The sequence below is a fragment of the Diorhabda carinulata genome, chromosome 4 (assembly GCF_026250575.1).
Source record: "Diorhabda carinulata isolate Delta chromosome 4, icDioCari1.1, whole genome shotgun sequence".
Taxonomy (NCBI): Eukaryota; Metazoa; Arthropoda; class Insecta; order Coleoptera; family Chrysomelidae; genus Diorhabda; species Diorhabda carinulata.
The window spans coordinates 4,659,884-4,685,992 of NC_079463.1; the positions used below are offsets into that span (position 1 = coordinate 4,659,884).

Genomic DNA, 26,109 nt, shown 5'->3' on the forward strand with positions numbered 1-26,109 from the left:
AATAATAACTAACAATTGAGGAAGTGAGCTTCAGAGTTAGAATGACAAGTCAGGATATTAGAGAACAGCTAGGAAGTCAACGTGGTGTGAGGTGGGCTAGAGAACCTAAACGAGGTTGGAGTAATCAGGTCGGAAGAATATCAGAAAAAACATGTGCAGAATTAGTTGAAAACCAGGAAGCAAACACACGGAGACTACGAGGCAAATATAAAAGCAAGAATGTATCCTTTTCAAATCAGTCCATACTCTATACAACCGAAAGAGGAATTCATTTCTTATTATTCAAATGTCCTAGTTGTTTTAAATCCCAGGACAATCTAAGTAGTAACCCCGGCTATAATAATTGAAATAGAATCTATGACACGATCTATTTTTAATTATTTATTTTTGTCTGGACTCGTATTACAATTACTTGGAGCAATAAAACATTAATTCGTTCAATTAAAATGTCACTTGAAAAAGAAGCAGACAGTATTGAATCAATTTTACAGAAATTACCCGACAAAGAATTTCGACAAGTGTGGAGAATATTATATGGAGACGGTGGACAGTAAGTAAGATTTAAAAATATATTTTTCCAAGTTAGACAATCAATTATAATATTTTTCCTACTGAAACACTTTCTTTAAAAACTATAGATAATTTATATTATATTGTAATTTTATATTGATATAGATTCAAATATACCAGGTTTGGTTCCATAAACAAAGTTTTTTCTCCCAGTATAAACCTCTAGAAAACAACTTAATTGACGACAAATATCTTTTATATATGTATTATTTTTGATAGCTATAACGAAATGAGTAAAACTAGGATGTATACTAAACACATTTTTATTCACCATAGACTTAGATCAAGAAATAAAAATAACAAAAAGACAAATATAAGGTCATACACTCGACAATAAAACACTTTAAAATTACGGATATATAGATGACAGCAATTAGGCAGAAAATTATAAATCTGAACAGTCATAACTTAAACATATTAAATGATAGTCTATAAATAAATTAATAATAAAATAAACGAAATAAGATGAAAGATAATAAGAGTAAGACACATAAAATAAAAATAGAAGAATCAAAAATAGTAACATTAAAAGTTTTCAATAACTTGATATGACATTAACACAAGAAGAAACATTATTCAATGCAATTAACATACATTTTCTGGTCAAAAAGGAATAGAAATAAATATAAAAAATGTCACAAAATGGGGAACAACATTATAAAGAAAACTTTGAAATTAACTGCAATTCAAAACGAAGGACAACTAAGTAGGTTTGTCCTCGTCATGATAATGAAGAAGATATATGAAGCACGAACTTACAACAAAAAAGGAATAAACGAGAAGGTACAGCTAGACGGAAGAAATTAAGATAGCAGGAGAAAAACAAGGAATAAGATAACAAGAAATAAAATACAAGACACAGGATAAGAAATAATAGAGATAAGTGAGGAGAAAGGAGCCCACGGAATGATTTAACTCCAACCAGCCGTACTCCTGAAAAAGTACAAAAGATATCATGTTTAAATAAGTACATTTGAAAGACGTATTAGTTGAAAACTATCTATTGTTGACTGAAATTCAGCTTAAATAATACTCTACTGACTTCTTTGGCGAATTTACTAAATACTTTTATCTATTTTAGAGACTTAGACGTATCTGAGAAATGCATGAAGCTAGCGTCGAGATACAAATTGGAATTGGTTAAGTATAAATTTAATCATGTAGTTGAACAACTTAGACCTCCTCGATTAATTAGAGTGGCACTATTCCAACAAAAGCTACCGGTACCATTAACTTTTCCAATTTATAAAGTAAAAACGGAAATGTATACTTTAGCAATGGATGCTGTGAAAGTAGCTGCCAAAGGTGGAGCGAAGATATTTAGTTTACAACAAGCTTGGAGTAAGTAGTATAGATTAACATAACTATGCTCAAAAAGCAGCACACTCCAGAAATAATCTATTTTCTAACGATATAATTGAGAGGATAGAATAGATACTATCTTATAAATAGTGACCGTTTTTAATTTTTAGCAAGCTCTTTAAGACTTTTCAAAAGCTCTTTTGAATTAAAATTTTTACTCACGAAGACTCTCACCATGGATCTGAATACATAGTAACCTGACGGTACGAAGTTCGTATGAAATGCTAAATGTGGTAGAAGTTCATTACCACTAAGTTCTTCGATTTTATTCCGCTGTATGTAGTGTTGTGACAGAACTCCGCTTTCAGTTAACTAAAACTGGATATTTCTCCTTTAAAATCTCATACATCCGCATCATTTGTTCACAATGTACCTCGGCATTGATACCTCGACCGTCTGGAATGATTTCTAAGTACATAAAACCTTCATATTTCCATCAGACATACAACAAGACTTTCCGCTAGAATCGACTTCTATTTGTGAGGGGTTCTGGTAATTGTTCTTTGTGCAACCACTGCGTCTAATAAACCGATCATCTTTCGGCAGGACTAGTGGCTGTTTAGAGATCTCTTCTCGACGTTTGAATTATTTAAAATGGCGATGTCTGGTATCTTTAGAAGCTATAAGGGAATCTCCACTATTACAACGATTATACCAACGCTGTGCCGTTCGCACATCTACTGTGTATTTCAATTCAATTTCATATATTTTCTTCATGCTTCAAGCTTTTATTTTCTATAGTGTCTTAACAATATACGAAGACAGAATAATTAAAAGAGAGTAAAGCAATTAGAGAGTAATTATGATACTTTACTAAATTGAGGCGTAAAAATCGACACCTTCTGTATGAAGCACAAATTTCCTCGACCGATGTCATAATACCTGTAAATATTATGATACTAAAAGGTTTCATTAGTTAGTTGTATCTAGCAGGAGCCCTTTGAATGGAATTCAAGAACCTGATATATTGCGTTTTTTTTTCAACCTCCGATAGACGATAAATAAAAAACAAGTTCATATAAAATAACAATTTTATTACCAAAAGATTTGTACACTTACGATTACTTTTCGAAATAATCACCGAAAAGATCAAGACATTTGTCATATCTGTGGACAAGTTTTTCAATATTTTCAATCTTCGATTTTCTTTAACAATTCTGTCAACTCGTTGAACCAGGTCTTCTGAAACGACAGATTTGCGTTATTGGCACATCATTACGGCCATCTTTAAACTTTCGACACGATTCATGCACAAAACAATCACTCAAGAAGTTTTCCCCATACACACGACTCATTCTCCCATGGATTTCTGCATCACTATTATAGAAAACGAATCACACTTCGCAATTTACAATAGACGGGAACATAAATAATGGCAGACATGTTTACGTGGCTGTAACACAACGCCGACTGACTCCTGAATGTCAACAATGGCGGAGTGTGCAGTACGGCCCTCTTATAAATTTTTGTCTAAGCATTCCTACGAAGATCTGTCATTATCTTTTATCACAAATTTTAGGATGACCAGTATAAATTGTCAATTGATACACGTACATCCGAATTCGGTAGTCCATTTATTGTGCCCAACGGAGGGTTAAATTATAATTTTCAACTATTTTTAGATATGCCGTACGCCTTTTGTAGCGGGGAAAAAATGCCTTGGAGTGAATATGCGGAAAAAGCCGAAGAAGGGTCGACAACGAGAATATTACAGTCGGTGAGATTTTTTGTACTTTCAAAATTATCTAAAATATTGGAATACTTTCTTATTTATTTAAAAATATCCTGAATTGGTTGTATACATTTAAAGACTTCGTATATTTTCCAATCCCCACTTTATTTACTTATTGCTATACTACTTATATTTTAACTGCACTTTTCACTATTCACTAGTTTATTTTCACCGATCGCGATTCGAGTTCTCGTTATTAGCACGATTGAACTTTCAATACTACTGCTCCAACGTCGACGATTGAGTTTTTTATTGTTCAATCCTAGTTTCTCCTTTTTACTTTTGTGAGTCCTTCAGTACGTGCTTACATGTTCACTGTTAATTTTGTTTGTAAATAAAGTTTTCTCTTGCTTAACACGTTTTGTATTGCTCATTTTAATATTAATTATTAACTGTAGTTAATATACATGAAGGAGTTTTAAATCAAATGATTTTTCACTCGTTCTTATATCGAAATTCGAAGTAAATGAATATCAAGTACATTTCAGCTATCTCAAGAAAACAATATTGTTATAATATCAACAATCCTGGAACGAGACGAAATATTTGAAGATCGAATTTGGAACACAGCTATAGTTATAGATAATCATGGACGAGTTTTAGGAAAACAAAGAAGAAATCATATACCTTGTGTAGAAAATTCCAATGAGCCTACATATTACTGTGAAGGTGATAGTGGACATCCTGTTTTTGAGGTAATACATTAGATTTTTCGAAGTTTCAATCTAATATAATTTGATTATAAGTAACCAAAGTGAGAAAGTACGACGTCAGAAAACAAGTTTGTAAAACTTATTTCTTTCAAAATAATGAGATATTAGGGAGGAAGATACTTAAGATGCAATTTCATATTGACGAGCGAAGCTGGCTTAGAAGTCACGTGGTATAATTTCGACTGCAGCGTCAAATATAAGAGTTCAAAACGCTTACAATATACCACCTCTATCGATAGATTGCTTTATTGAATTCTTAGTTTAATTGATTGAATTATTCTGATGAATATATCGTTAATGTTATTGTTTAAAAATTATAAAACATTAATCTCGTAGTTCATTTCACTTTTCATAACATTAGTAAGCATCTGATAATTTTTTGCTATAATACCCGATTTGAAAAGCTAAACAATGTTTAGTTTTGGCGCTGTATTAATTTAAGATGACACTCTAGTTAAAATTGTACCACGTAACCTAAGTTGACGGTCTAAGCCAACATCTTGCGTGAATATAAATTTAAACCTTCCAAGATTTTATAAACAATGGAAAAAAGAACTTTTGATGTTGATCAAGCATTGTTTGTTTTGCGATGATTTTAGACTGAATATGGAAAAATCGGTATCAATATTTGCTATGAGAGGCATTATCCACTGAGTTGGTTCGCGTTAGCTTTAAATGGTGCAGAAATCGTATTTAATCCATGTGGAGCGGTAAGAACCTAATAATTAAACCTAGTTATCACATTTATCGATTTTATATAATTAATTCTCAGTAAACAAATAAATATTTTAATAAAATTTATAATGAAATATTTTTGGTGTAGATTGGCGAAGAAGCTGAACTTCTATGGGGTATTGAAGCTCGCAATGCTGCAATAGCGAACGGTTATTACGTGTGTACAGTGAATAGAATAGGAATGGAAATATATGATCATGAATATGAAGATGAAGAGGGTAATTTAATACATCACAAAGACTCCGGACTCTTCTTCGGATCTAGTTATGTGACTGCTCCAAATGGATCAAGATCCCCGGTAAATCATTTGTTTATTGTATATGAGTAAATTGGGTATGAACTATGTTCGTGTAGATCATTGAGTATTAATAGTTTGTTGTATTTGAATAAATTTAATCACGTTACACTTTTGATTTCGAACATTGAATCTACACAAATTAAATCTTAATTATTTTCTAATCTAATCTATTTCTAATCTATTATCTATTAGATATCTTGTAAATGCCACATTTTTCTTCTAGGGTTTATCAAGAACAAAAAACGGACTACTTATAGCAGAGTTTGATTTGAATTTGTGCCGGCAAGTAAAAGATAATAGAGGAATTGGGGTAAATATTTTTTAATAAAACAAAAGTTACCATCTGCAATAATAATAATACCAATAAGATATAATTAAATTTCATAATTTTAGGTCCACTTTTAGAGAACGTATTTGAAGATATGATATTTTCCTAAGCACAAAATATAATATATCTCTTCAAATAAGAAATGGGAGAGAGTGAGAACTTTGAGAAGAAAAAATGTATAAGTCCGGTTCTGCTCAAAGCAGCAGTAATTTAAACTGTTCTCATATTATTGTCACCAGATGGCGTTATTTAAATGTAAGGCTAACATTACTAACAATGAGATGAAATCATTAAATAAACCATGTACCAAATTATATAATCAAACTACGTAATTAGTGGCGTCCTAGGTATTTAAAATGTCGTCCATCATTTTCTATACATTAAATTAGTCATTGACATTGACATACTTCGTTTTGTTTGTCGTATTATTTCAATAATATGATCTCTTGTTATGGGGCTATTGGTGTAAACGAAATCTTTCATTTGGTACCGCAAATAAAAATCTAATCAAGTTAGGTCTAGAGGTCTCGGTGGCCAGATAAATAAACTTCCAAGAATTTGTCATGACGAATGGCTGAAGGTGTGTCTTCTATTTAAATTTGTGAAGAGACATCACAATATCTAGAATATATGAAACAACGCCCTCTAGCATTCACGTTGCTAATAATATTGATTAGAATTTATATGTTTTGTATTGATGGACAAAAGATCTTTCAAACAACATCAAGTTCATAAAAATCGAATCAGCAGAACCGGAACAAGGTTTCCACTCTTCTCCATCTCTTATTTGAAGGGATATACCAATTTTCGTGAATTGAAAAATAACCAGAATTTGTTTAAGAATTCGATTATTATCGTATTATAAAGTGCCACTTAATTAGGTAGATTTTAAAAATTCTGAAAATAAGTCCACTTGTTTCTCGGGACTACTTTTGAAATAATTTTTTTAACTGAAGTTGTAATACGAGGGTAGCTTCGTTGACCTCGCAATTTATTTTTGAACTTCGGGAATAAGAAGAAATGATTGCGTGCCAAAAAGGGCGGATGACCAAGCAATTCTATGTTTTAACTGTACAAAACCTTTTTAATTGATGTGTGAGAGCCTTCTACCGATTTTTTTGAACACTTCTAGCAAACAAATGCTGGTGTCCCAGATCAGAATTAACCGTTCTACGTTGCTCTAATGCCGTTTTGTCTAAAAAAACAGGCGACTTTGCTTTCAAAGCTTTGCTTTGCGATTTGCTTCAAAATGCTTCGTGCGTGAATAACTTTTGTTGGATTTGGCTTGTTTTAAAAAACCTATACATACATCTTTTGAAGCACCGCGATTGAATGTTTTCAAGGTTTCTTTGCACCAATCGACATGAGCGATTGTCAAATTATGTGGTATCCAACGCGAACAAATCTTTTTTACAGCTAAATATTCATGCAATACAGAATGTATGCGAGTGGAACTAATGCCTAAGTATGCCTCAACCTCACGCAACGATGTTTTCTGGCACAACAGCCGATTTTAGACGACCTTCACAAAATTTGCGACCACAATTGAAATCGGAAAACCAGCGAACCACGGTGGATCGAGACGGTGCTTTACCACCAAAAATCGAAGCGAGTTGATCGGTATACCGATGTTGGTTTAATCCACGTCGAAAGTCATCGCACGAAAATCTTCAAGTACCTGTAGACAACTCAAATAGCACTCGTATAACACGTTCTGCATACGTTCAACATAGTGGCAGTGTCAGATTTAACATATTCACAAAGTGTATAATAAGAGCAACATCCATTTTGTGTGCATTTATGTATATGCGTCAAAAAGTTATGTACAGATGATGAATATGCAGACTTACGGTATAATCTTTGCATATTGGTATGCTATATGTATATACATGTAAAATTATCTGGATTATTAGGTATATTTTTTTTTTTTTTTCTAGCACACGCACATGCTACCCAAATATAGAGATCTTCTTTTACAAGCCACAAATTCAGATTTTAAGCCGCAAGTTATCAAAAAACACTGCCATTGTTATTCTATATAAAAATTAATTATTTTGAATGAAGGAAAATAAATTTTTCTTCTAATTTTGTGTTTATTTTACAATACTGCGTCTATTTTTTTACTAAACATTTCGATTTCTAATCTATTTCTATATGTGAATAGTTTCACTGGAGTGGAAGGAAATAAAATAGCTGACAGACTCGATAATATAGGAGCAGACAAACCCTTCATGGGTTTGTGGTATCAGCTACAGAGCAATAGAGAAAATATTGGAGAAGATAATGGATAGGGGTGAAACCAGTTACTAAAACAATCTACTAAGGAGCCGAGATACTCTTGAGAAACTGCAACCCGAGAAGATGTACTGAATTTATCAGCATAAGCAAGAGCAGCCCACTAGTACTAACAAGACTCCTGTCTGGGCCCTATCAGGTCAATAGACACCTGAAGTCGCTAGACTCTCTTACGCAGAGGACAAGTGTGGAACACTACAAAACTCCAGGGCACTAGACCCGGGAGGGTATGAAATAGAAAGCGACAGCCATTCCACATACTGAACTTTCTAGGAGGAGCGGTATTAGTTACGTATAAATAAGAATAAACCTTTTATAGGTTAAGTTCTTACATCACATAATCACCTTGAAAATTAAAAACATAATAAACTCAATTTCAAAATAAGTTTAATTTGAATCTTACTGACATTAAAATGATCCTGGCAACAAAATAATCACATCTCACAGGATCGTAAAAACGAATAATACTCTCAAACCATTTTTGTTGTATATTCGAACTTCTTGGTATCATAAAACAACTTTGCCAGGTGTTTTATTCGTGCTATCTTTACATCCTGGCACAAAACACGATTTATATAACATTTTTCAGATTAATCAAATTTTAATAATAACGTTTATTTTAGAATAACCGATTCGTCGTATTTACTTTGTATAATATGTTCAGTGTTTATTTTATACCTATAACGTCAAGCAATGTGGCGGCTTTACTGAAATGTTTAAATTACCTACAAAATTTTTGAATTTTCAATTTTTTCTTCTATAAATATTGATCAAAGAATTGAAAAATATATTTAATAAAAGTTGTAAATAAACTAACCAAAACTATTTTTTTAAACCATTCTAGTACCTACCCTATTCAATAGAATGTACAGTTTGTATATATTCCCGTTCGAATTTAATTAAGATTTTTCGTAGTTGTCTTAAAATGAAAACGTATAAATTCTATTTTATTATGAAAATAGGGCGAGGTTTCAGTAAGAAAAACAACTCATTAAGGCACCAATAAACTTTATTTAACAAATTATTGTGGTGGTTTACATGATTTTCGTATAATCTGAGGAGTAAAATCCGATCTAGTAGCACGACTTAGTAAATCAGCGTACAAATCCAATCTTTGTGACAACTGAAAAAAGAGATTAATTGATAAAAAATTTAGTGATAAACACAACAACAAATTGATTAAAAGCATGTATAACTGTCCCATAAACTTAAAATAATTAGAACTTGATATACAGATGTCGATTTTCTTTTACAGACATATTTTGTAATATTAGTTTTCAAATATGTATTTCACTTAACGGAATAGAGCGTGAATATGCTATGGAGTGATCTTAACTTTGATCTGCTGTAGAACGTGAAAATATCGGAGAAAAATAGTAAACAAAAACAATGGTCAGTGCGTGATCAGCACGTGAACATCCCCAGCGCATCATTATTGGTCCAAATAAGCGGCACCATAATTTAACACAAAAATCCGCGTGAGAAGGATGAGCCCCGCAATGCTGCAGAACTACTTCGCCTAAGAAGAGAGTTAAAAAACTTCATTTTAACGCTAGCGAAAAAAAAAATTATTGTGAATAATTATAAAAATGAAAATGCCAGAGAATGATGACAGAAATGTTGATGACGTTATTTCCAAAACGGCAAATATTTCGGGAGTATCTAGTTAACGAAGATAAGGATTTTAAAAGATCAAAATGTTATAATTTATTGGAAGAAACGGGATTTCAATACAAAAAACGAAGAAGTTTATTATTAGAAAAAGCTTAGTAATTGTGTGGAGGCGAGAATACCTTAGAACAATTAAGAAATTTCGTGAAGAAAATTTATTATCTGGATGAAACATGGGTAAAACGCTAGACTTACTAAGGTTAAGTTTTGAGTGGACAATATTCAAGGCAAGCATTCTCGATGTTAGCAATAAAAATACGCAATTTAAAATTAGATTCAAGCGTAAAATTTCATGGAAAGACTTACTTGAAAACCCCAATGATCTTTTACTTGTCTGCAGAGATTTAAATCCATTTCAGCTATAAGTAGGCCATTTTTGGTCCTGGATAGTCCCTATAATGTTTTTAATGTCAGTGATATAGTCAAAAAAGTAAGAATAACAAAAACTCATGAAATGAATGCGTTCATTATAATATCAGAGATCATGTGGATCTCTACCAAAGTTCTAATATCGAAAATATCACAATGCAATATAAGGCATTAAATTTTATGACAGTTAGAACTATTTTTAATGGAAAATGGACTCACAATCATTGGACTGAAAAATCCTCAATAAAATTGAGCTTCGAGGTAGACGGAATCTTAATTTTTGAGATCGTATTCTATTGGGATATATTTTTTTAAAAGAAACAAACAATCTCTGGGAATTTAACTTACGGTTCCGATCATAAAAATTTTCCAAAACTAGATTTAAGGGGTTAAAATTGACTTCGAAAATTTCATCAGGACCGGCTAAGGAGGGGTTCAGAAAATATTAAATGATTTATACTATTAGGGGAGAAGGGAGGAATTGGAAGCTACTAAAGAAAAAATTTAATAAAAAACAAAGGTATTGATACTTTAGGAACTTTTTATTAGAAATTAAATCCTTACTTAGATGACTAACTTTCACAGCGTTAACTTTACATTATTAGGCGTTAGGCTACCTAATTAATTATTAAAACAGCCTCTAAAATTTTTATTCCTAATGTACTCATTTAAGGCAACCTCTGCAACAATACCATATTTCCTTATTTTTTTATTGTGTCAAATATTCTAGCTAATCGTCGCAAAGATTCTCAACACCTTATTCAGGCGTGTCAGTTTTATACACAAAAAGTTTTTTTACACTCTTTTCACTTTTTATTTTTTGTTGGCTGCTTTCTTCCGTTTTTGTCCTTTTAGATGCTGCGACCCATATGATGAGAGTAGTGGAATGGAAAGCATTACCACTTTAGCTACTTCACAAGATTCAAAAATGCTCCTGGTGGACCGTATTTTTCTAACTGCGGTGAGTGACACCGTCGAGGGAAAATAAACAGATGTGGGTTGAAAAATCCTGAAGCATTCACATATTTCCCATGATGTACTGTAACTTTTCGTTCCCTAGACACTAAAATTTTTCTGTTTGTGGTATCACAACATTTTCCAAAGTTTCAAAGAATCGATCCACTTGGTTTTATTAAACGCAAGTATCCTATAGATACTTCTCGCTTAAGGTTTTTTTATACTTTAATAGGGATGTTGTTGGAAAGATCCTTCTAGAAAATCTCTGCCCGCAGCTTTCTCGACTTCATTAAATCGATATGCAACACCAAATTTTTCAACCATAGTGTAACAAACTTTAAAAAACTGAACCTTCGTCTGTCCGTAACATTTATTTCACATTTTATGTAAATGATCAGCTAGAAGTGTTGAATTTAGCTAATCTGAATCTCCTTTTCGATGTGCTTCAGGGTATTAAAATTTCTTTTGATACCTTGTATCGCCACGCTGAAGTTTTTTAAGGGCATTTTCTACGGTTCCAACAATCCAAGAGCATTTTGTGGTTGCACAGCACGTGACACCTGCAGAGTTTATCGTCGCAGGAAAACACGAATGCGCCCGAGTGAATAAGAGTTATAGTTTTGTGTCTCTAGTGGCACCGCTTCCATAATTCTGTCGTTCTCTTAGACCCCTTAAAGTACGAGAAAGGCAATATATCAAGAAATTAATTTATCGATTAGTTTCAATGTCTCCCAAATATAAAATTACCCAATCGAGTAACATACAATAAATACATGGTGAAAATTGTACACCTTACAGATAATTATGTATAACTTACTGGAGTTCTAACACCGTTAGGTGCAGTAACATAACTGGATCCAAAATAATAGTCGCTTTCTCTATGAGGAGGTTTTCCATCCCCGATTGTAAAATCGTTCTCAAACACTTCTGTTCCTACTCTATTGACGGCGCACGTGAAATAACCATTAGCAATAGCAGCACTTCTAGATTCAATCGACCAAAGCGGTTCGTTGAAAGATCCTGCCTACAAAAAATTAGGACAAAGAATATCTCTTGAATAAGCAAAAGTTAGAGATAAATAAATGTTCTATGTAACTTTATGAAACGATTTCAAATGTAACAAATAAAAAGGGTCCAAGAAGCAACCTCAATCCTCCCTTTATTATATTTCCTCTTTTTATGTGTTTCACGCTTAGTTTCAAATCTCTACGATTTTAATCTTCTCCATCGGTTAATTTCAACTCAATCAGAGTAGCATCTCAGAACATCCTCAAGTCTAATGGGTCAACCAAGAAAGTAAAGACAATAAAGTTAGGATTGGTTACTATATTTTAATTACATGTGCTTAGAATTACGAGTATGTAAAGAATTTAATAAAATATTAAATGAAAGCTTCAGTTTGAATCTGTTTCTTTATTGCCTTACACTTCACTTCGCTTATCATTTTGGCTAGTCATTTAATTTGATTTTCGCCTCTATTTTTCATTGTAGTTTTTGAAAGTCTTCCGGCTTGAAATTTGATTCTAGTTCACTAAATATGTTCAATAAAACTACCGGATACATTTTAAAGTTCTTTTCTCACGATTTTTGTGGTGAAAAATCTTTGTGAATACAAAAAACACTGAATGATGAAATTAATCTCCAGCGCGTAGATACCAGCAATGAAGAATTTTTTGTTGATTATCGACTCACTTAATTTCATCATCTCCTATTAAATAACTGTGACTTTTAAAAGATCAGCGATCTTAGCACCCCATGTATAAAATTTCGATGGACCAATTAAACCATCTGAAAAGTGAGAAATTGGTCATAAAAAGTTTTGCTTTCTCTCTGTAATAACGAAAAAACTTAGCGGGCCGAGTTCTCGGCTCCCCCTGTTGTGCTCTTCAAGGAAATCAGATGAAGACGTTGATAAAATCACGGAACATACGAAAAAAAGGTCGAAAGCAAGGCAAAGCTTGGGTTTTCGAAAAAAAATTGACGACTGTGCGGAGCGCAGAGGAATTTTTTTAAAAATTGACAGTTACAGTTAAACAAAGTACAGTCCTGCAGTAATAAGCTTGAGAGAGCTTGAAGTATAGTTTTTATTGTTACCGACGAATATGATTTAGATCACAAATTCCGGTTCATGTTAACGTCGAAGTATTTAATTGGTCTATCACGCCAATGTTCTGTTCTTAACGGGGACGCCACGTGTTAAAGGTATTTTATAATTGATTTTCATGGTAATGTACCGGCCCAAATCATGCGCGTTACTAGTGACACGACAATGATAACTGGCCAAATAATTATATAAGCTGACCAATTATCAGCGAATGCTTCTCCAACGCAGCAAAAGTGAATTTTTTTATTTTTTTCATGAATGAGCTGCTAAAAATTTTCAATGACCTTGTAAAGCTTCAACCCACAATAAAAAATTTCCTAACGCTGACCAATTAATAAAACCAATTGACATTTTATGACCAATTTCTGAATGGTATAATTGGTCAATCGAAATTCCGCATATGAGGTGCTAAGTTCGCGGAGCTTTAGTGAAATTTCAATACAAAATACTATGAGTAAATGTATGGTAATCTAATACTTACAGCTGCAGCTGGATTAAAAACTATTTCTGCCCCATTGACTCCAAATATTAATGAGTTGATTGGATGGTGACGACTGAAGCATACGCCAATCTTTCCAAATTCAGTCTATTAAAAAAATAAGTAAAATCATAGTCTACTTTATCGAATATTTGATTTTTCTTATATATACAGAGTGAGCCACAGAAACTAGCTCATTGCGATATTTAACAGTATTTATTAAAGTTCAAGGAAATGCAGAATCACGTCGATTTTTGGTAACTGACGTGTGTCATCGGTGTGTTCCAACATTTCCTCAATATCTAAAAAATACTGTCAAGCATCGGAGTGGACTGTTTTATTTGATCCACGAGCTTTACTCGAGTTTTTTGTTTCGCAGATTTAGCATTGTATTCAAACCAATCGCGTCGCTTTTGAAAGTGGAAGCCGTTGAGATTCAATTGAATTCTCAACAATATTAGGGAACAAACCTAACCAAAATTATCATTAAAAATTACGCAGATTCGGTTCCCTCTCTCATGTCTTGCTAATTGAGCATATGACATTCGTTATTCTATTCTAATTAATATGCAGTTTAAGATAGAAACTATCAGTTTAATTATTTTTATTAATGGAAACTAATGGAAAAAATTTAAGTTTTAAGTATTTTTTGTATTCGATCGATTATCATTCAACAAATTATAAAGAAAAAAAATTAATTTTCAACAATTGCCATAACCTTACTTCAAAGACGGGATGTCCCGAATTGCCTTCACTGCAATAAATAGCTTCATTTATATCACCAGCCCTAGGAATATGATTCTTCCTTTGTTTTCCCAAATAATCTCCATGATTGTCGATTACAACTGCCGTGTTCCAAATAGAATCATTGTAAATATCATCACGTTCCAAAATTGGTGAAATTATAACCATGTTGTGGATTTGAGCCAACTAAAATTCATCAAAAGTGAAATTTATCCAAAAATGATAGATATGAAATAAATATACAGTATCAGACCCCGAAATTTCTAGTACCAGAACACTCTAGAACATTTAGACGTACATAACTTTGACCTAGTTCTTTTTGATCAATAATAACACATTTTGGATTTTTCCAGATCAATCAAAAAATTTCTACAGATTTCTAGAACATTTTAAATCGTCATAATATATTGCACACACAACGTTCTAGATCATTCTAGAAATTTCTCGAGCATTCTAAATCGATCATAATAAATTGCACTCATTTTCGAACTTTCCAGATCATTCGGGAAATTTCTACAGCTTTCTAGAACATTGTAGATCATTCTAAACCATTTTAGAGCTTTCCAGAAATTTTTAGAACTTTCCACAATATTCTAAATCGATTATAATAGTTGAAAACTTTCTAAACCATTCCAGAAATTTCACATTTTCGTCATCCACAACCACTCACCGTGACCTTCCCTTACTTTAACCTGGAAACCAAGGGGTATTTTCTACCCTAACGGGAAGTTGACTGGGGTCGTTGGTGATAGAGAAAACCGTGTCTTCACGTACTAACAAAGCATTTTATATTTATAGATTATAGAGTTTTTTCGATAGTACAATTACCTCTTGCAGCATCTTAGTCGTTGGGCCATATTGAGCACTTTCTGCATATTCACACCATGGAGTTTTTTCTCTAGTACAAAATGCGTATGGCATATCTAAAAATCAAAGAAAACTCACATCTTTTCTGATACAGGGCACTCTGGGCAATACAAAATACAAAATAAGTACCTCAAATTTGAAAGTATCGTCAAGACAATATAAAAATATGTTAGATACTATCAAAGCTTGTCATCAATTTTTTAAACATCTTCCGTATTATTCTTTATGGGCCACGAATAGCGTGGTTTTAAGCACAATTTTACAACAGAGGATGCTACAAATGAGCTTGAGCTAACCAAAACTATGGAACATTCTAGGTAATACAACATTAGTTTTTAATTAATCGATAATGTTGATAATACCTTCATCATAATCGTCCAGTTTTTCAAAAATGAAATGCATACATTCAGCAAAACCAAAACAGTCAAGGTAAAAGCATGGTTTTTAAACCTAGTAACTTCAGAATTACGTTTAAGGGTGAATATTCGACTTCATATACAAGGATGTTCCCAGAAGTACCTGACCCAACAAAGAAAAAACAAAAATTTTGGGAAAAAATATATTTATTTTTCAACGTAATCTTCTTTTAGCGTCATACACTTTTCCCAGCGAAGTTCAATAAGTCACATAACGATGATCAATGTTTTCCATGTTCGTAAATTCCCTGAGAACGTCCGCTATTGACGACTGCCAAACAAATACTAAACAACTTGGTGTCTTCAAACTTCGAACTATACAGTTTGTATAAATTCTGATAGTGATATTTTTCAAAGCAACTACCGCCATCTCGAAGGAATGCCAAGTACGTCTGGGACCATCTTTGAATGTTCCAAATAAATATCCAAGTTAAGTAATTTTTAAAATGCTTATCGCTTTGTAGCATTTTATATTATCATGAGTATAATCCAAATTATTATAAATTAAAGTGTCAGTTCCATTTGTGTATAATTGAAATACAAAATAACACGTAATATATTTGTAGTCTATATCTACTTACTCCAAGTTTCCGGAAAACAGAAAATATTCACTCCTCCTCTAGCTGCTATTCTTATTGCTTTATTAGCAAACTTGAAGAGGGCGTATTTCATCTCCTGAATAGGGGTAGAAGTAGGAAACGGTACTAATTTATGCTGAAAGAGTCCAACTCTAACAACTTTAGGACTCCGTAACTGCTCATCTCTACAGTTGAAACCGCATGTTACTAATTCAATATTGTATTTGGAAGCTAATTCTTTGGATTCTTCCGAAACCTCAATATCACTAAAACAATATTGACCCCATATTTAATCTATTATATATATATATATATATATATATATATATATATATATATATATATATATATATATATATATATATATATATATATATATATATATATATTATATACGCTTAAACGAGATTAAAAGTTTAAGGGGGCAGTCAAAGTACAGTTGAAGTACTTTATTGAATATATTTGAAATAGATTTTATTCATAGAGAACCGTATTTCAATAAAAATCGTGGATATTGGTGTTAATGAAACGTTTTTTATATCCTTTTTTTATTTGGCTATGATCAAATATGATCAACATCAATTTTTTTAATGGATTATATCAGAAGTTTTGAAAAATAAATCAAAATCACTCCACAGTTCTTTTTAATTCGTACTTGTGAAACTTCTTTCTACGTAATAAACGATTAAAAGAATGGCATTACGACTATACGCCTAATATAGAAAGAGCGTTAATTAACAAGACAGGAGGAAATAAATCCTGCCAATACTTCAAAAAACACATCAATAACATAGAAGATAGTGTACTTCAAAACATGACATTTCTCTCAAGAGCTAGATTAACCACAGCTAGTATTAACAAGCGTTGCATTGGACAGTTTGAGTGGAATAAAAAAATCTCGCATTGGAAATTTTCCCAACAATTTACTTCCATACCAGTCGTGAACCTATGTGACTTTTAGGTTTTCATCGATCTCGGAATGATATGATATTAAACTCAACGGCTGAGATATTATAAAAGAAGTTGTACCGATCTGTAAAACGCTTTTTAACAGATGATTATAATTTTCTGTCAGTGATTAGCTTCACTTAAGATAGGACCGACAATCAAAGTCCAACATCAAGGTCATGATCATTGCTTTCTTCAATTGTGAAGGTATATTGCGACCAGACTTCTCTCCACGGGGAGGAACAACTGTAAACAATTATAATACAATACGATAGAAGTTTTTCTGTATATTCACATCCACGTTACTTACCAAATATAACACCATTCGACTTCTGACTTGAAAATAAAAAATATGCTAAAAGGAAAACGATAAGAAACCCACGTCACGCTTCAATAATTCTTCCAGTCATGGATTTATTGTTGATATAAATGTATAGATAACCAAGAACACTACTTTTTAATAAAATTATTCATCTTATTTTTGATCCCACCGTGTACTTTATATCATGGAAACGGAACTAATATTTATATTTGTTATAAGAAAGTTAAACTCTTTTTTTTTAAAGAAATGTCTAAAATTGTAGGTTTGCTTTGTTGATGAAAAATTAAAAACTGAAATGAAAACCGAATCATTTCTTAATATTGAAAATATGAATGAAGAATTTTCATAATTGATCCATAACTTACTGTGTTTCATTTCCGTAAAGAATTTTTCTAACTCTATCGTAATCCTCCTTAGGTAATTGTCTTAAAGCGCTATCCACACTCTCGAATTCTTTAATTTCCGACATTATTTTTTCCGTGAGAAAAAAATATAAATACGTGAAATTGATCAGACAGAATGATTAGATGTTACCCGATCACTTCATACTGTTTAAAAATAACCCTTCGAATTAATAATGTACTAATTGGCAAGCAGGTTGACACATTGCCATTTGCCTCTTGAATTTTTGCTGGGGAGATATTCTATTTCAATGTGCATATAAATAAATATACATGGATATTTTCTTTGGCGAATGAACTATTTGTTTTCTATATTATTTTATTGTATTTAATAATAAGTTATCACTTTGTTCTTGGGAATAAAGGAATATTGCGAAATTATTTCTGGTATAAAACCGGATACGATTCGATTCAGGAGATCATAGTTTGAAGATATTTGAAGTTCATTAGTTTTTAGTTGTAACTGAGGTTCTCTCAATCTCTCGTGTTTTTGGTTTTTTTTTTTGTTTAAAATCTAACGAATATTTTATTTATAAAAATTAAAAAAACTTGAGTACATGATTAGTTCCACGTGAGCAGTTAAATTTGTAAATCGACTTTAACAAGGAAAAGGAAACGCTGTATCATCAAAATTTCGTAAAAGTTCGTTCTATACAATTATCATCATTCTTTATCATCAAACAGCCAATCGTGTCCACTGCTGGATATAGACCTCCCCAAATAATTGTGACTATGCACAGTCCCTAGCAAATGTCATTGAACTGCGAACTATCCCCTTAATATTCTCCGACCAGCGCAACCTGTAGGTCAGCGTCCTCTACTTCTAAGGGAATCTTCTCTTATTCGAGTCAAAGGACTCGAAGTTCGGAGAATTGAGATGGCGCGTTAGTAGCAAGTGGAAAGACTTTGAAAACAGCGCCAGAAGTTATTAAAGTAGGATTAAATTCTTATTTGAAAGCTATAATTATTTCAACAAAACTATTAATAAACAAATATATATAATAATCGGGCTAATACATGACTGTTGAATAAAAGTGCACACTCAGAAACTTTTCGCCTAAGATTATATACTCGATCTGTCGCCAAAGATTATATACTCTGTCGCCGTGTACGAAATACAACATAAATTGAATGGAAGCACTTTTTTGTAACTTTATGTGTAAAATGAGAATTAAGATATGTGATTTTGAAAATGCTGTTTTTTAGTACTAGAGATGAATAATAGCTTAAACTAGTCTAGATTATATTGGAAGGAGCAATTATTCATTAAATGACAAACCTTTGCAAATAAATTAATGTTTTGGGAATGGAAAAAGTGTAGTGAAAAAATCGTCGGAATTTCTACCTTTTTGCAACTAAATTTGTAGAATTTGGGACTTCATTAAACTTGGAACATTATCTTTTTTTTTAAATTACCTGATCCTTTACACCTAATTCACTACTGGATAGCCTTTAACAATAAATCATAGTTTTGGAGTGGAATATTTTCAACTATAGTTTGAGCCAAAACGGTTTGAGGGAGAAAAAAGCTTTAATAGTGAAATTTGTAGGGAATTTTATGTACTTTCATTTTATATAGAAAAGTCTTCCACGAAAAGTTGATAGTTTCCGATTTGTAAGCAGAAAACTACCAAAACATGAGATGTTTTATCTTTTTATGTATTTGCTTCAATGTTCCATCACGAAATTTCGTTAGCAAACCTCAGATTCAAATTCAGCACCTCAAAAAACATAAGAAATTGAAGAAATCAAAACTACCATGAACCAAATAAGAGAGGTTTAATTTCTTTTTCAATCAACCTTATTTTATTACTTCCCATGGGACCCTTTTCGCCTGTTCTAATTTTTTAGCTCTTTCATAAGCTTTTTCTTGTTTTATACTACCTCTCACTGAAAGGTGTTTTGGCTTTTCTATATAAGGGATTGTAGTCTTTGTTTCACTTAATAATTGGTTCAAATAATTTTCCTCTTGTATTTCCTATTCTTTTTGGTAGAAAATAAACAAAGTTTAATCAAAAATAATTTTTATTCACGAATAAATTACAATGATGTAACTTAAATTGACCTCTAATTTATAAACAAACAAAAATAAAAACATTATTCTCACATTTTATGCTTCAAATTTATCCTTAGCATAAGATAAAAAGTAGTCAATTTTTTTTACATGATGTTTAACTTTATCGGGTTCTTCTAGCTTAACTGAAGGAAAATGATCGTTGGTAAATTGTTTGGAAAATCCACCGGTGGTTTCGTCATTTTCAGATGTTTGAAGTGATTTGACTAGTAAGTTCTTCAGATCAGATAAAGCGCACAATATATAAAACGTTGCGTCTGATTTCTTAGGTCCATTTAGAATATCATTGATATCCTGTCTCATTGTTTGAATATTTTCACTATCACTCACGATCCAGTCGCTCTGAAAAAATATAACGATGTCTCAATATTAGTTATAGACCTCAAGTAATAAATGAAAACAAAATTGTTTGTTGTGAAGAAATATAGTGACTTATTTTATTATTTAAACATTTAAGTTATAAATTGTATCTGGACATGAGGGCATGAGACTAGTTGGAATAGATGCAGCACAATTACTAATATAAAAATCAATCATCATATTTTACAATATTAAAAAAATTGTATTTGATATATTGAAATAAATGAGATTCTCACATTGACACATTCCATTTCGACGGATTTTACAGCAGTTTCAAAATCTTCAAACTTTTGGTCCCTCTTCAACGTCAAAGAAATGGTCACCATACAACTAACAGATTCTTTTGGAAAATCAAAATGTTCTCCATTGAAATATCTGACTGTGAAAGCATAAGCAGTCAGAATGTTGATCAAATTATACTTTATACACACTGCAGGAGTTTTCGACTGAAATAATAAAATAATATAGAAACTTTTACAGATAAAATCAGTCGTGAAACAATTATTACTTTATGGTTAAGTCGAGAGCAAATATCTCACAAATTAACATTCGCAGTACACATTACACACACCAGTGCGATCAAGATTAGAATTATATCCTGACTGAACACATCCTGTTCTGTCAGTTGTTATAGGTGTTGGTTTACTGAGTATTATTTAAATAACCCTGCTGGTAGGAAGCAAGTAAAGGGATAGGGTTTCCGAGGTTTCTCAGCCTTTAGTAATTGTTATTTGGTTTAATTATTTCTTTCTGATATTTGGCATTTTTTATTGTACTATTACTCTTCTAGTTGACTGATAAGCAACACTTATATTCCATATTCTATTTAAAGAATAAATAATGTTATTATTAATAAGTTTCTGTTTTGATTTATTAATTACCTATTAACCGTCTTATTTGCTAATTAATAAAAAAAATTAGATGGGAAATATAAATGCCTTAAAATATTGAGTGATTTCACAAAAAAGAAGCTAAATTCCTATATCCATATGTGAGATGCATGTTCTTCAAAATGCAAAAAAATCATGTTCCATCTGAAGGGTTAAATAATACAGTTGTCTTAATTGGCAGATTTTTCAAGTCATGTCTTTGTGCCATGTTTTAAGATGAATTTAAAAACCTATGTTTACATAGATTATAGACTCCTTGAAGATCTAGTTTTGATCTCAAATTGTATTTTTGTCATTTTTTTGGTGCTTCAATTAATCTGACCAAAGACTACAGATTTGTAACTAATAAATATGCAACTGGGAATAACTATCTTTGATTGGTGTTAAAAATAAAAGTATATGTCTCTTTAGTGACATCAATACATTTGTAATAAAAATGGGAAAAATTGCCCTACAATATCAAAAGAAAATCGACTATTGGTAAATCATTTTTCAATTTCATAAAATTTATTACTCTCCAAAATTAGCTAAAGACAATTGAATTTGCAGTTTAGTGAATAAACAATTTCCACCTTTCAAAGTTGTTTGTGTAGCTAATGGTTTCAACAACCTCTAAAAACTACATAGAATGGAATATTATGAAAAGCAATAAAATCTTTTATCAATATTGATACTAAAAACAACCAATTGATGGTCAACAAAATGTAAATAATCACAATTTACCGTTAATGCCGAGAAATCTTTAATATCACATAATTTTGGACAGTTATTTTTATATTCTTCACTCTCTTCAACAACCTCTACTTTTTTACTATGGTATAACCACCATGGTTGCCAGGATGGTATTAAATTAGCAATATCTTCAGATCTAAAAAATGAATATTGGATCTGTACAATCTATTCAAATGTATGTATTTCAGTTACTCATTGTTTTCTATTTTATTTTTGGATACATATATGATGTGGACATATAAATAAAAAATGTTGATGAGAGCATTTTCCTCTACTTCACAGAAATATCAAAATCGAATAGTTACTTTAAAAACGATACGAAATCTTGTCTCTCAGTTTCTGTCAGTTTTTCCCACACTTTTTCAGCATCGTCCAAATTGATTCCTGCTAATCTTTCCCCAATATCTAGCAATTCTTCTTCATTATCATCAGAGTCGAGCTCATCTGGAGAAAATGACTCTAAATTTAATATATCTTCGAATGTAATACCCGAGCAGTCAGTTGAGGATTCATCACCGTCGCTCAATATTTGGTTTCCTTCATGAAATCTTTTCAGAATCTGTAACATCTTTTCTTTTGATTCAGAGTCATTTTTGTTTAAATTGAGTTCTTCCAAAATATTGGCTTTGTAAAAAGTTTCACTGCATTCTAAATGTGAATTTGACTGATAACAATCTAATGAGCAATACAGTATATTACATTTGGGGCAGGAATACTTCGCAAAAGCATTGTCGCAACTACAAATAAAAAATATTAGGATATTTAAATACAAATTAACCCATAAATCACATTTTACAAGTATTGGTCTCATCTAACTCAATAATTTTAGCAGAAGCCATTTTACCGCATGTACTTATCATAAGAGAAAAGTAGAAAATTAAATCAAATCAACATTCAAAACATTTTCAATGGTAAGATGGCAATTGACAACTAACGAACCCATTCAAGAAATCAGTATCTACAACTGTAGAGTGCCAAAGAAAACTATATTTTCAATTAGGTAAACTAGGTAGACATGACGTCATACAACAAAATGAAAATGAAATTACTTATTTGAAATAAAATGAGATACTTTTTCATGTTTATAGAGTTGAAAATTTAAAATATGTGATCGATGGAATATCAAAATTAGACTTGTACATTTGTCAAATTGTCAACGATAACATAAGCCAACATGTAGTCAACCGAAAAAGGGCCTAAAATTGAAATTATTTCAAATAATTCTAATATCCCCATTTTGAATACAATGATTTAACTTTAAGTTTAATATAAATTAAAACTTATTAAATAAATATGGAAATTAGTGATTTGTTAATTACAACTGCACAATCAGATCAACAATTCTCAGCGTGCTTATGGGATTACAATACATTGAATGTACGTAAACATTACAAAAATGGAGGTTCTGTAGCCCCAAAATGCTTTGAATTAGTAGGAAGAGACTATTTTTTAGCTTCTCAATTGGGTAAACCATTATTACATTTATGGTTGTTAAACAATCAAGACATCGTGAAAAATTTCAGGTACTTACGAATATATTATGACTCGATTCCCATGCGGACAAGCTGTTTTTTATGCTTATTTTACTTTACATGACAATATAAGCTATTATGATTATTAATAAACACATACCACGCTAAAAACCATATGTTTTTCTAACTTTTAACTTCTTACACCTTTTTTTATGTTGTTTTTCTTGATAAAGCAGGTGAATTTCAGGTCTCTTGTCTAAAAAATCAGAGAAACATCAATGTTTCAACCAGGTCTTTATCAAAGTATTACTTAACACTTTTTATCATTATCCTAATCAATATATCGCCAACATGAATATCAAAAACAAAAATCTGCTTTAACCACAAAAAACAATATTTCCTTAATTGTGACAATTCAAAAATATGTAGCAGCCATAAATCAAATTACATTGAAATTTATAAAATAGAACAATAAATTCTAGTCAATTTTTTTTAGATCTTTTTTTATCATTGAATGTTCTCTCATTCCTATTTATGTGAACAATTTCTAAAAATTCTGGTTTTTGTATTTGATTCTGTTTCAAGAATTTCAATAATTGAAGTATGTTTTTCTAATATGGTTTGTTAATTCTTTTCCATTTTTTACCATATTGATGGCTGTTTAATATATTCTGTAAATACTGAGATGTCTGTCCTCTGTACATAATCATTACAAGTTACTCAATATAAAATTTCATTTGGTTTTGGGTATTTTAGATTTTAGTTTAGTGAAATTTTTTGATAATATATTATGTTCTTCATGATTTATAATATATTTATTGAAATAATTCAATAGTTGTTGGTAAAGTCCTTGGTAAGGAGAAATATTTTGTTTCTGTTTTGTCCCTTAATTGATTTTAGTATCTATTTATCAAGTTTTTTCTGTATTTGAATCTAATTTTCTATCAAAAGAGGCCTAAATTTAGGTATATACATCTTAAATAAACAATTTAAATGTTTTTTAGATTAATTCTACCAGAACCAGCAAACTGTTTAGCAGTATGTCCCGAAAATACGTATTTAGCTGTAGGAATAAATTGCAAAGTTTATATTTGGCATTTATCGTCCGGAAAGCTATTATCGGTTCAACAGAAACATTTTCAGCCAATCACTTGTATAAAATTTTCTAATGATGGTAATTTTTTACTCATTGGTGGACAAGATGGTTTATTGATTAACTACTGTTTGAATGATTTGGTAACACTTTCAAGTAATTTCTCAACCCAAAGTGAAATGGGGAAAGTTGAGCCTTTGTACATAAAAAAGGATCATTCCATGGCCATAAAAGACCTTCACATAGGTTAGTATTCCATACAAGTAATTCATCATCAAAAATTAAGTCAATTTATTTTGCAGGTATTTTTGGAACAAAATCCCGCTTTTCTACTGTATCAGTAGATAAAACTTGCCGTATTTATAATTTACTAGATGGTGAAATATTGCGGAACATAGTATTTGAAGATGGTTTAACAAGTGTAATATTTGATTCTTGGTTTGGTACGCTATATGTTGGTACAGAAACTGGTAATATAAAAGAATGTTCCCTAAAAGAAGTTTCAAAAGGTTTAACACATCATGTAAACGAAAAATCTAGTATTACATTGAGTGGACACACTTCAAGAATTGTATGTTTAGCATTGAATACTTCAGAGACTATATTAGCCTCAGGAAGCTTGGACAGCTTTGTTTATTTATGGGATGTTCAACTAAGACAAGTTTTAAAACAAATAAAACACAATAGTCCAATAACTAATGCAAGATTTGTTATAAGTTATGAAAACTTTTTTGCAGAAACCATTAAACCCGAAGTAATAATTCAAAGTTTAGAAAGAACTATTGACACATCAAAAGAACTTGTAGTGACAAAAATGCAAGATGAAGATTTAGAAGACGATGAGGATGATTTTAAATTGAGTCATGCCCAAAATAGAAAGGAGTTAATCGTTGATAATATGAAATTAAGAGGGGTTAATAAGCAGTTGTATGAGACAGCTGTGTTACTTGCAAAAAAGTCGTTGCAATAAAAAACATCAAATAAATTTTTTTAAATGATATTAAATCGTTTGTTTTGATAACAATTGTATAGTTCATTCTTTTCCATTTTGGATTTAGTGAGCTTAGCTCTCCTAAAGACATTACTATTTGTATTATTTCATTTAGATTCCAGATTCATCTCGTACTGTAAAATCCAGGTGCAGATTTTTTCACAATTGAAATATGCAAAAATATTTTGCAAGGTTAAATGGTACAATGCACTCAGACATTAGGAAAAGCTTAACTTCTTGAAATCACAAAAGTACCCGCAGATTCCTAGCAATTTCCAATAGATTATACATGGCTTAATCAGTGAGTACCAATATCCTTGGAGAATGCTTGTTTTTTTTAAGAAAATTGTAATTATTTGAACTAGGATCTTAAGAAGATTAAATATGTATAATGATTTTTGTTTTTTGGTCAAACCGAAGAAGTTTGTCTCTTTTTTTTTTGGAAAAAAAGTACTGTTTTGTGACAATGCCTTACAAGCATTAAAAATGTTTATAATATTTGAAAAATTCAGTATATTTTGATTCTCAAATAGTCCAGATATATAATATATTGATCACAAAAAAACACTACTTATAAGAAAATACATAATCACATCCTGATACTTCAAG

The 26,109-nt window shown here is 31.2% G+C and overlaps 4 protein-coding genes across 6 annotated transcripts; 2 read left to right on the plus strand and 2 right to left on the minus strand.

The window, feature by feature from the left end:
- The first annotated feature begins 413 nt into the window (after nt 1-413).
- LOC130893512 (beta-ureidopropionase-like) lies at nt 414-7,823 on the plus strand. Of its 3 annotated transcripts, XR_009059215.1 has the most exons (9): nt 414-550; nt 1,652-1,911; nt 3,555-3,649; nt 4,153-4,359; nt 4,977-5,087; nt 5,201-5,410; nt 5,634-5,720; nt 5,804-5,993; nt 7,676-7,823. XR_009059215.1 is itself a non-coding variant. In XM_057799719.1 (8 exons), exons 1-8 carry the CDS (start codon nt 447-449, stop codon nt 7,778-7,780), a joined length of 1,179 nt encoding a protein of 392 aa, XP_057655702.1. In that variant the 5' UTR covers nt 414-446; the 3' UTR covers nt 7,781-7,823. The 3 variants fall into 3 exon arrangements, 2 of the variants coding, with proteins under 2 accessions (XP_057655702.1, XP_057655703.1); XM_057799719.1 differs by lacking the exon at nt 5,804-5,993; XM_057799720.1 differs by lacking the exon at nt 5,804-5,993 and having other exon boundaries at nt 460-554.
- Nucleotides 7,824-9,024: 1,201 nt separating this feature from the next.
- LOC130893513 (beta-ureidopropionase-like) lies at nt 9,025-18,055 on the minus strand. Its single transcript, XM_057799722.1, has 8 exons — nt 17,853-18,055; nt 16,221-16,483; nt 15,185-15,279; nt 14,336-14,542; nt 13,616-13,720; nt 11,848-12,054; nt 10,011-10,097; nt 9,025-9,156 (listed from the first exon to the last, which is right to left on the minus strand). The coding sequence occupies exons 1-8, from the start codon at nt 17,954-17,956 to the stop codon at nt 9,055-9,057; spliced, it is 1,170 nt and encodes a 389-aa protein (XP_057655705.1). The 5' UTR covers nt 17,957-18,055; the 3' UTR covers nt 9,025-9,054.
- A 1,840-nt stretch (nt 18,056-19,895) lies between these two features.
- Nucleotides 19,896-22,891, minus strand: LOC130893514 (zinc finger HIT domain-containing protein 2). The gene is made up of 5 exons (XM_057799723.1): nt 22,734-22,891; nt 22,250-22,681; nt 21,936-22,080; nt 20,559-20,768; nt 19,896-20,304 (listed from the first exon to the last, which is right to left on the minus strand). Exons 1-5 carry the CDS (start codon nt 22,802-22,804, stop codon nt 19,999-20,001), a joined length of 1,164 nt encoding a protein of 387 aa, XP_057655706.1. The 5' UTR covers nt 22,805-22,891; the 3' UTR covers nt 19,896-19,998.
- Nucleotides 22,892-22,985: 94 nt separating this feature from the next.
- Nucleotides 22,986-25,533, plus strand: LOC130893511 (WD repeat-containing protein 18). Its single transcript, XM_057799718.1, has 3 exons — nt 22,986-23,467; nt 24,421-24,755; nt 24,812-25,533. The coding sequence occupies exons 1-3, from the start codon at nt 23,238-23,240 to the stop codon at nt 25,477-25,479; spliced, it is 1,233 nt and encodes a 410-aa protein (XP_057655701.1). The 5' UTR covers nt 22,986-23,237; the 3' UTR covers nt 25,480-25,533.
- Nucleotides 25,534-26,109: the final 576 nt, after the last annotated feature.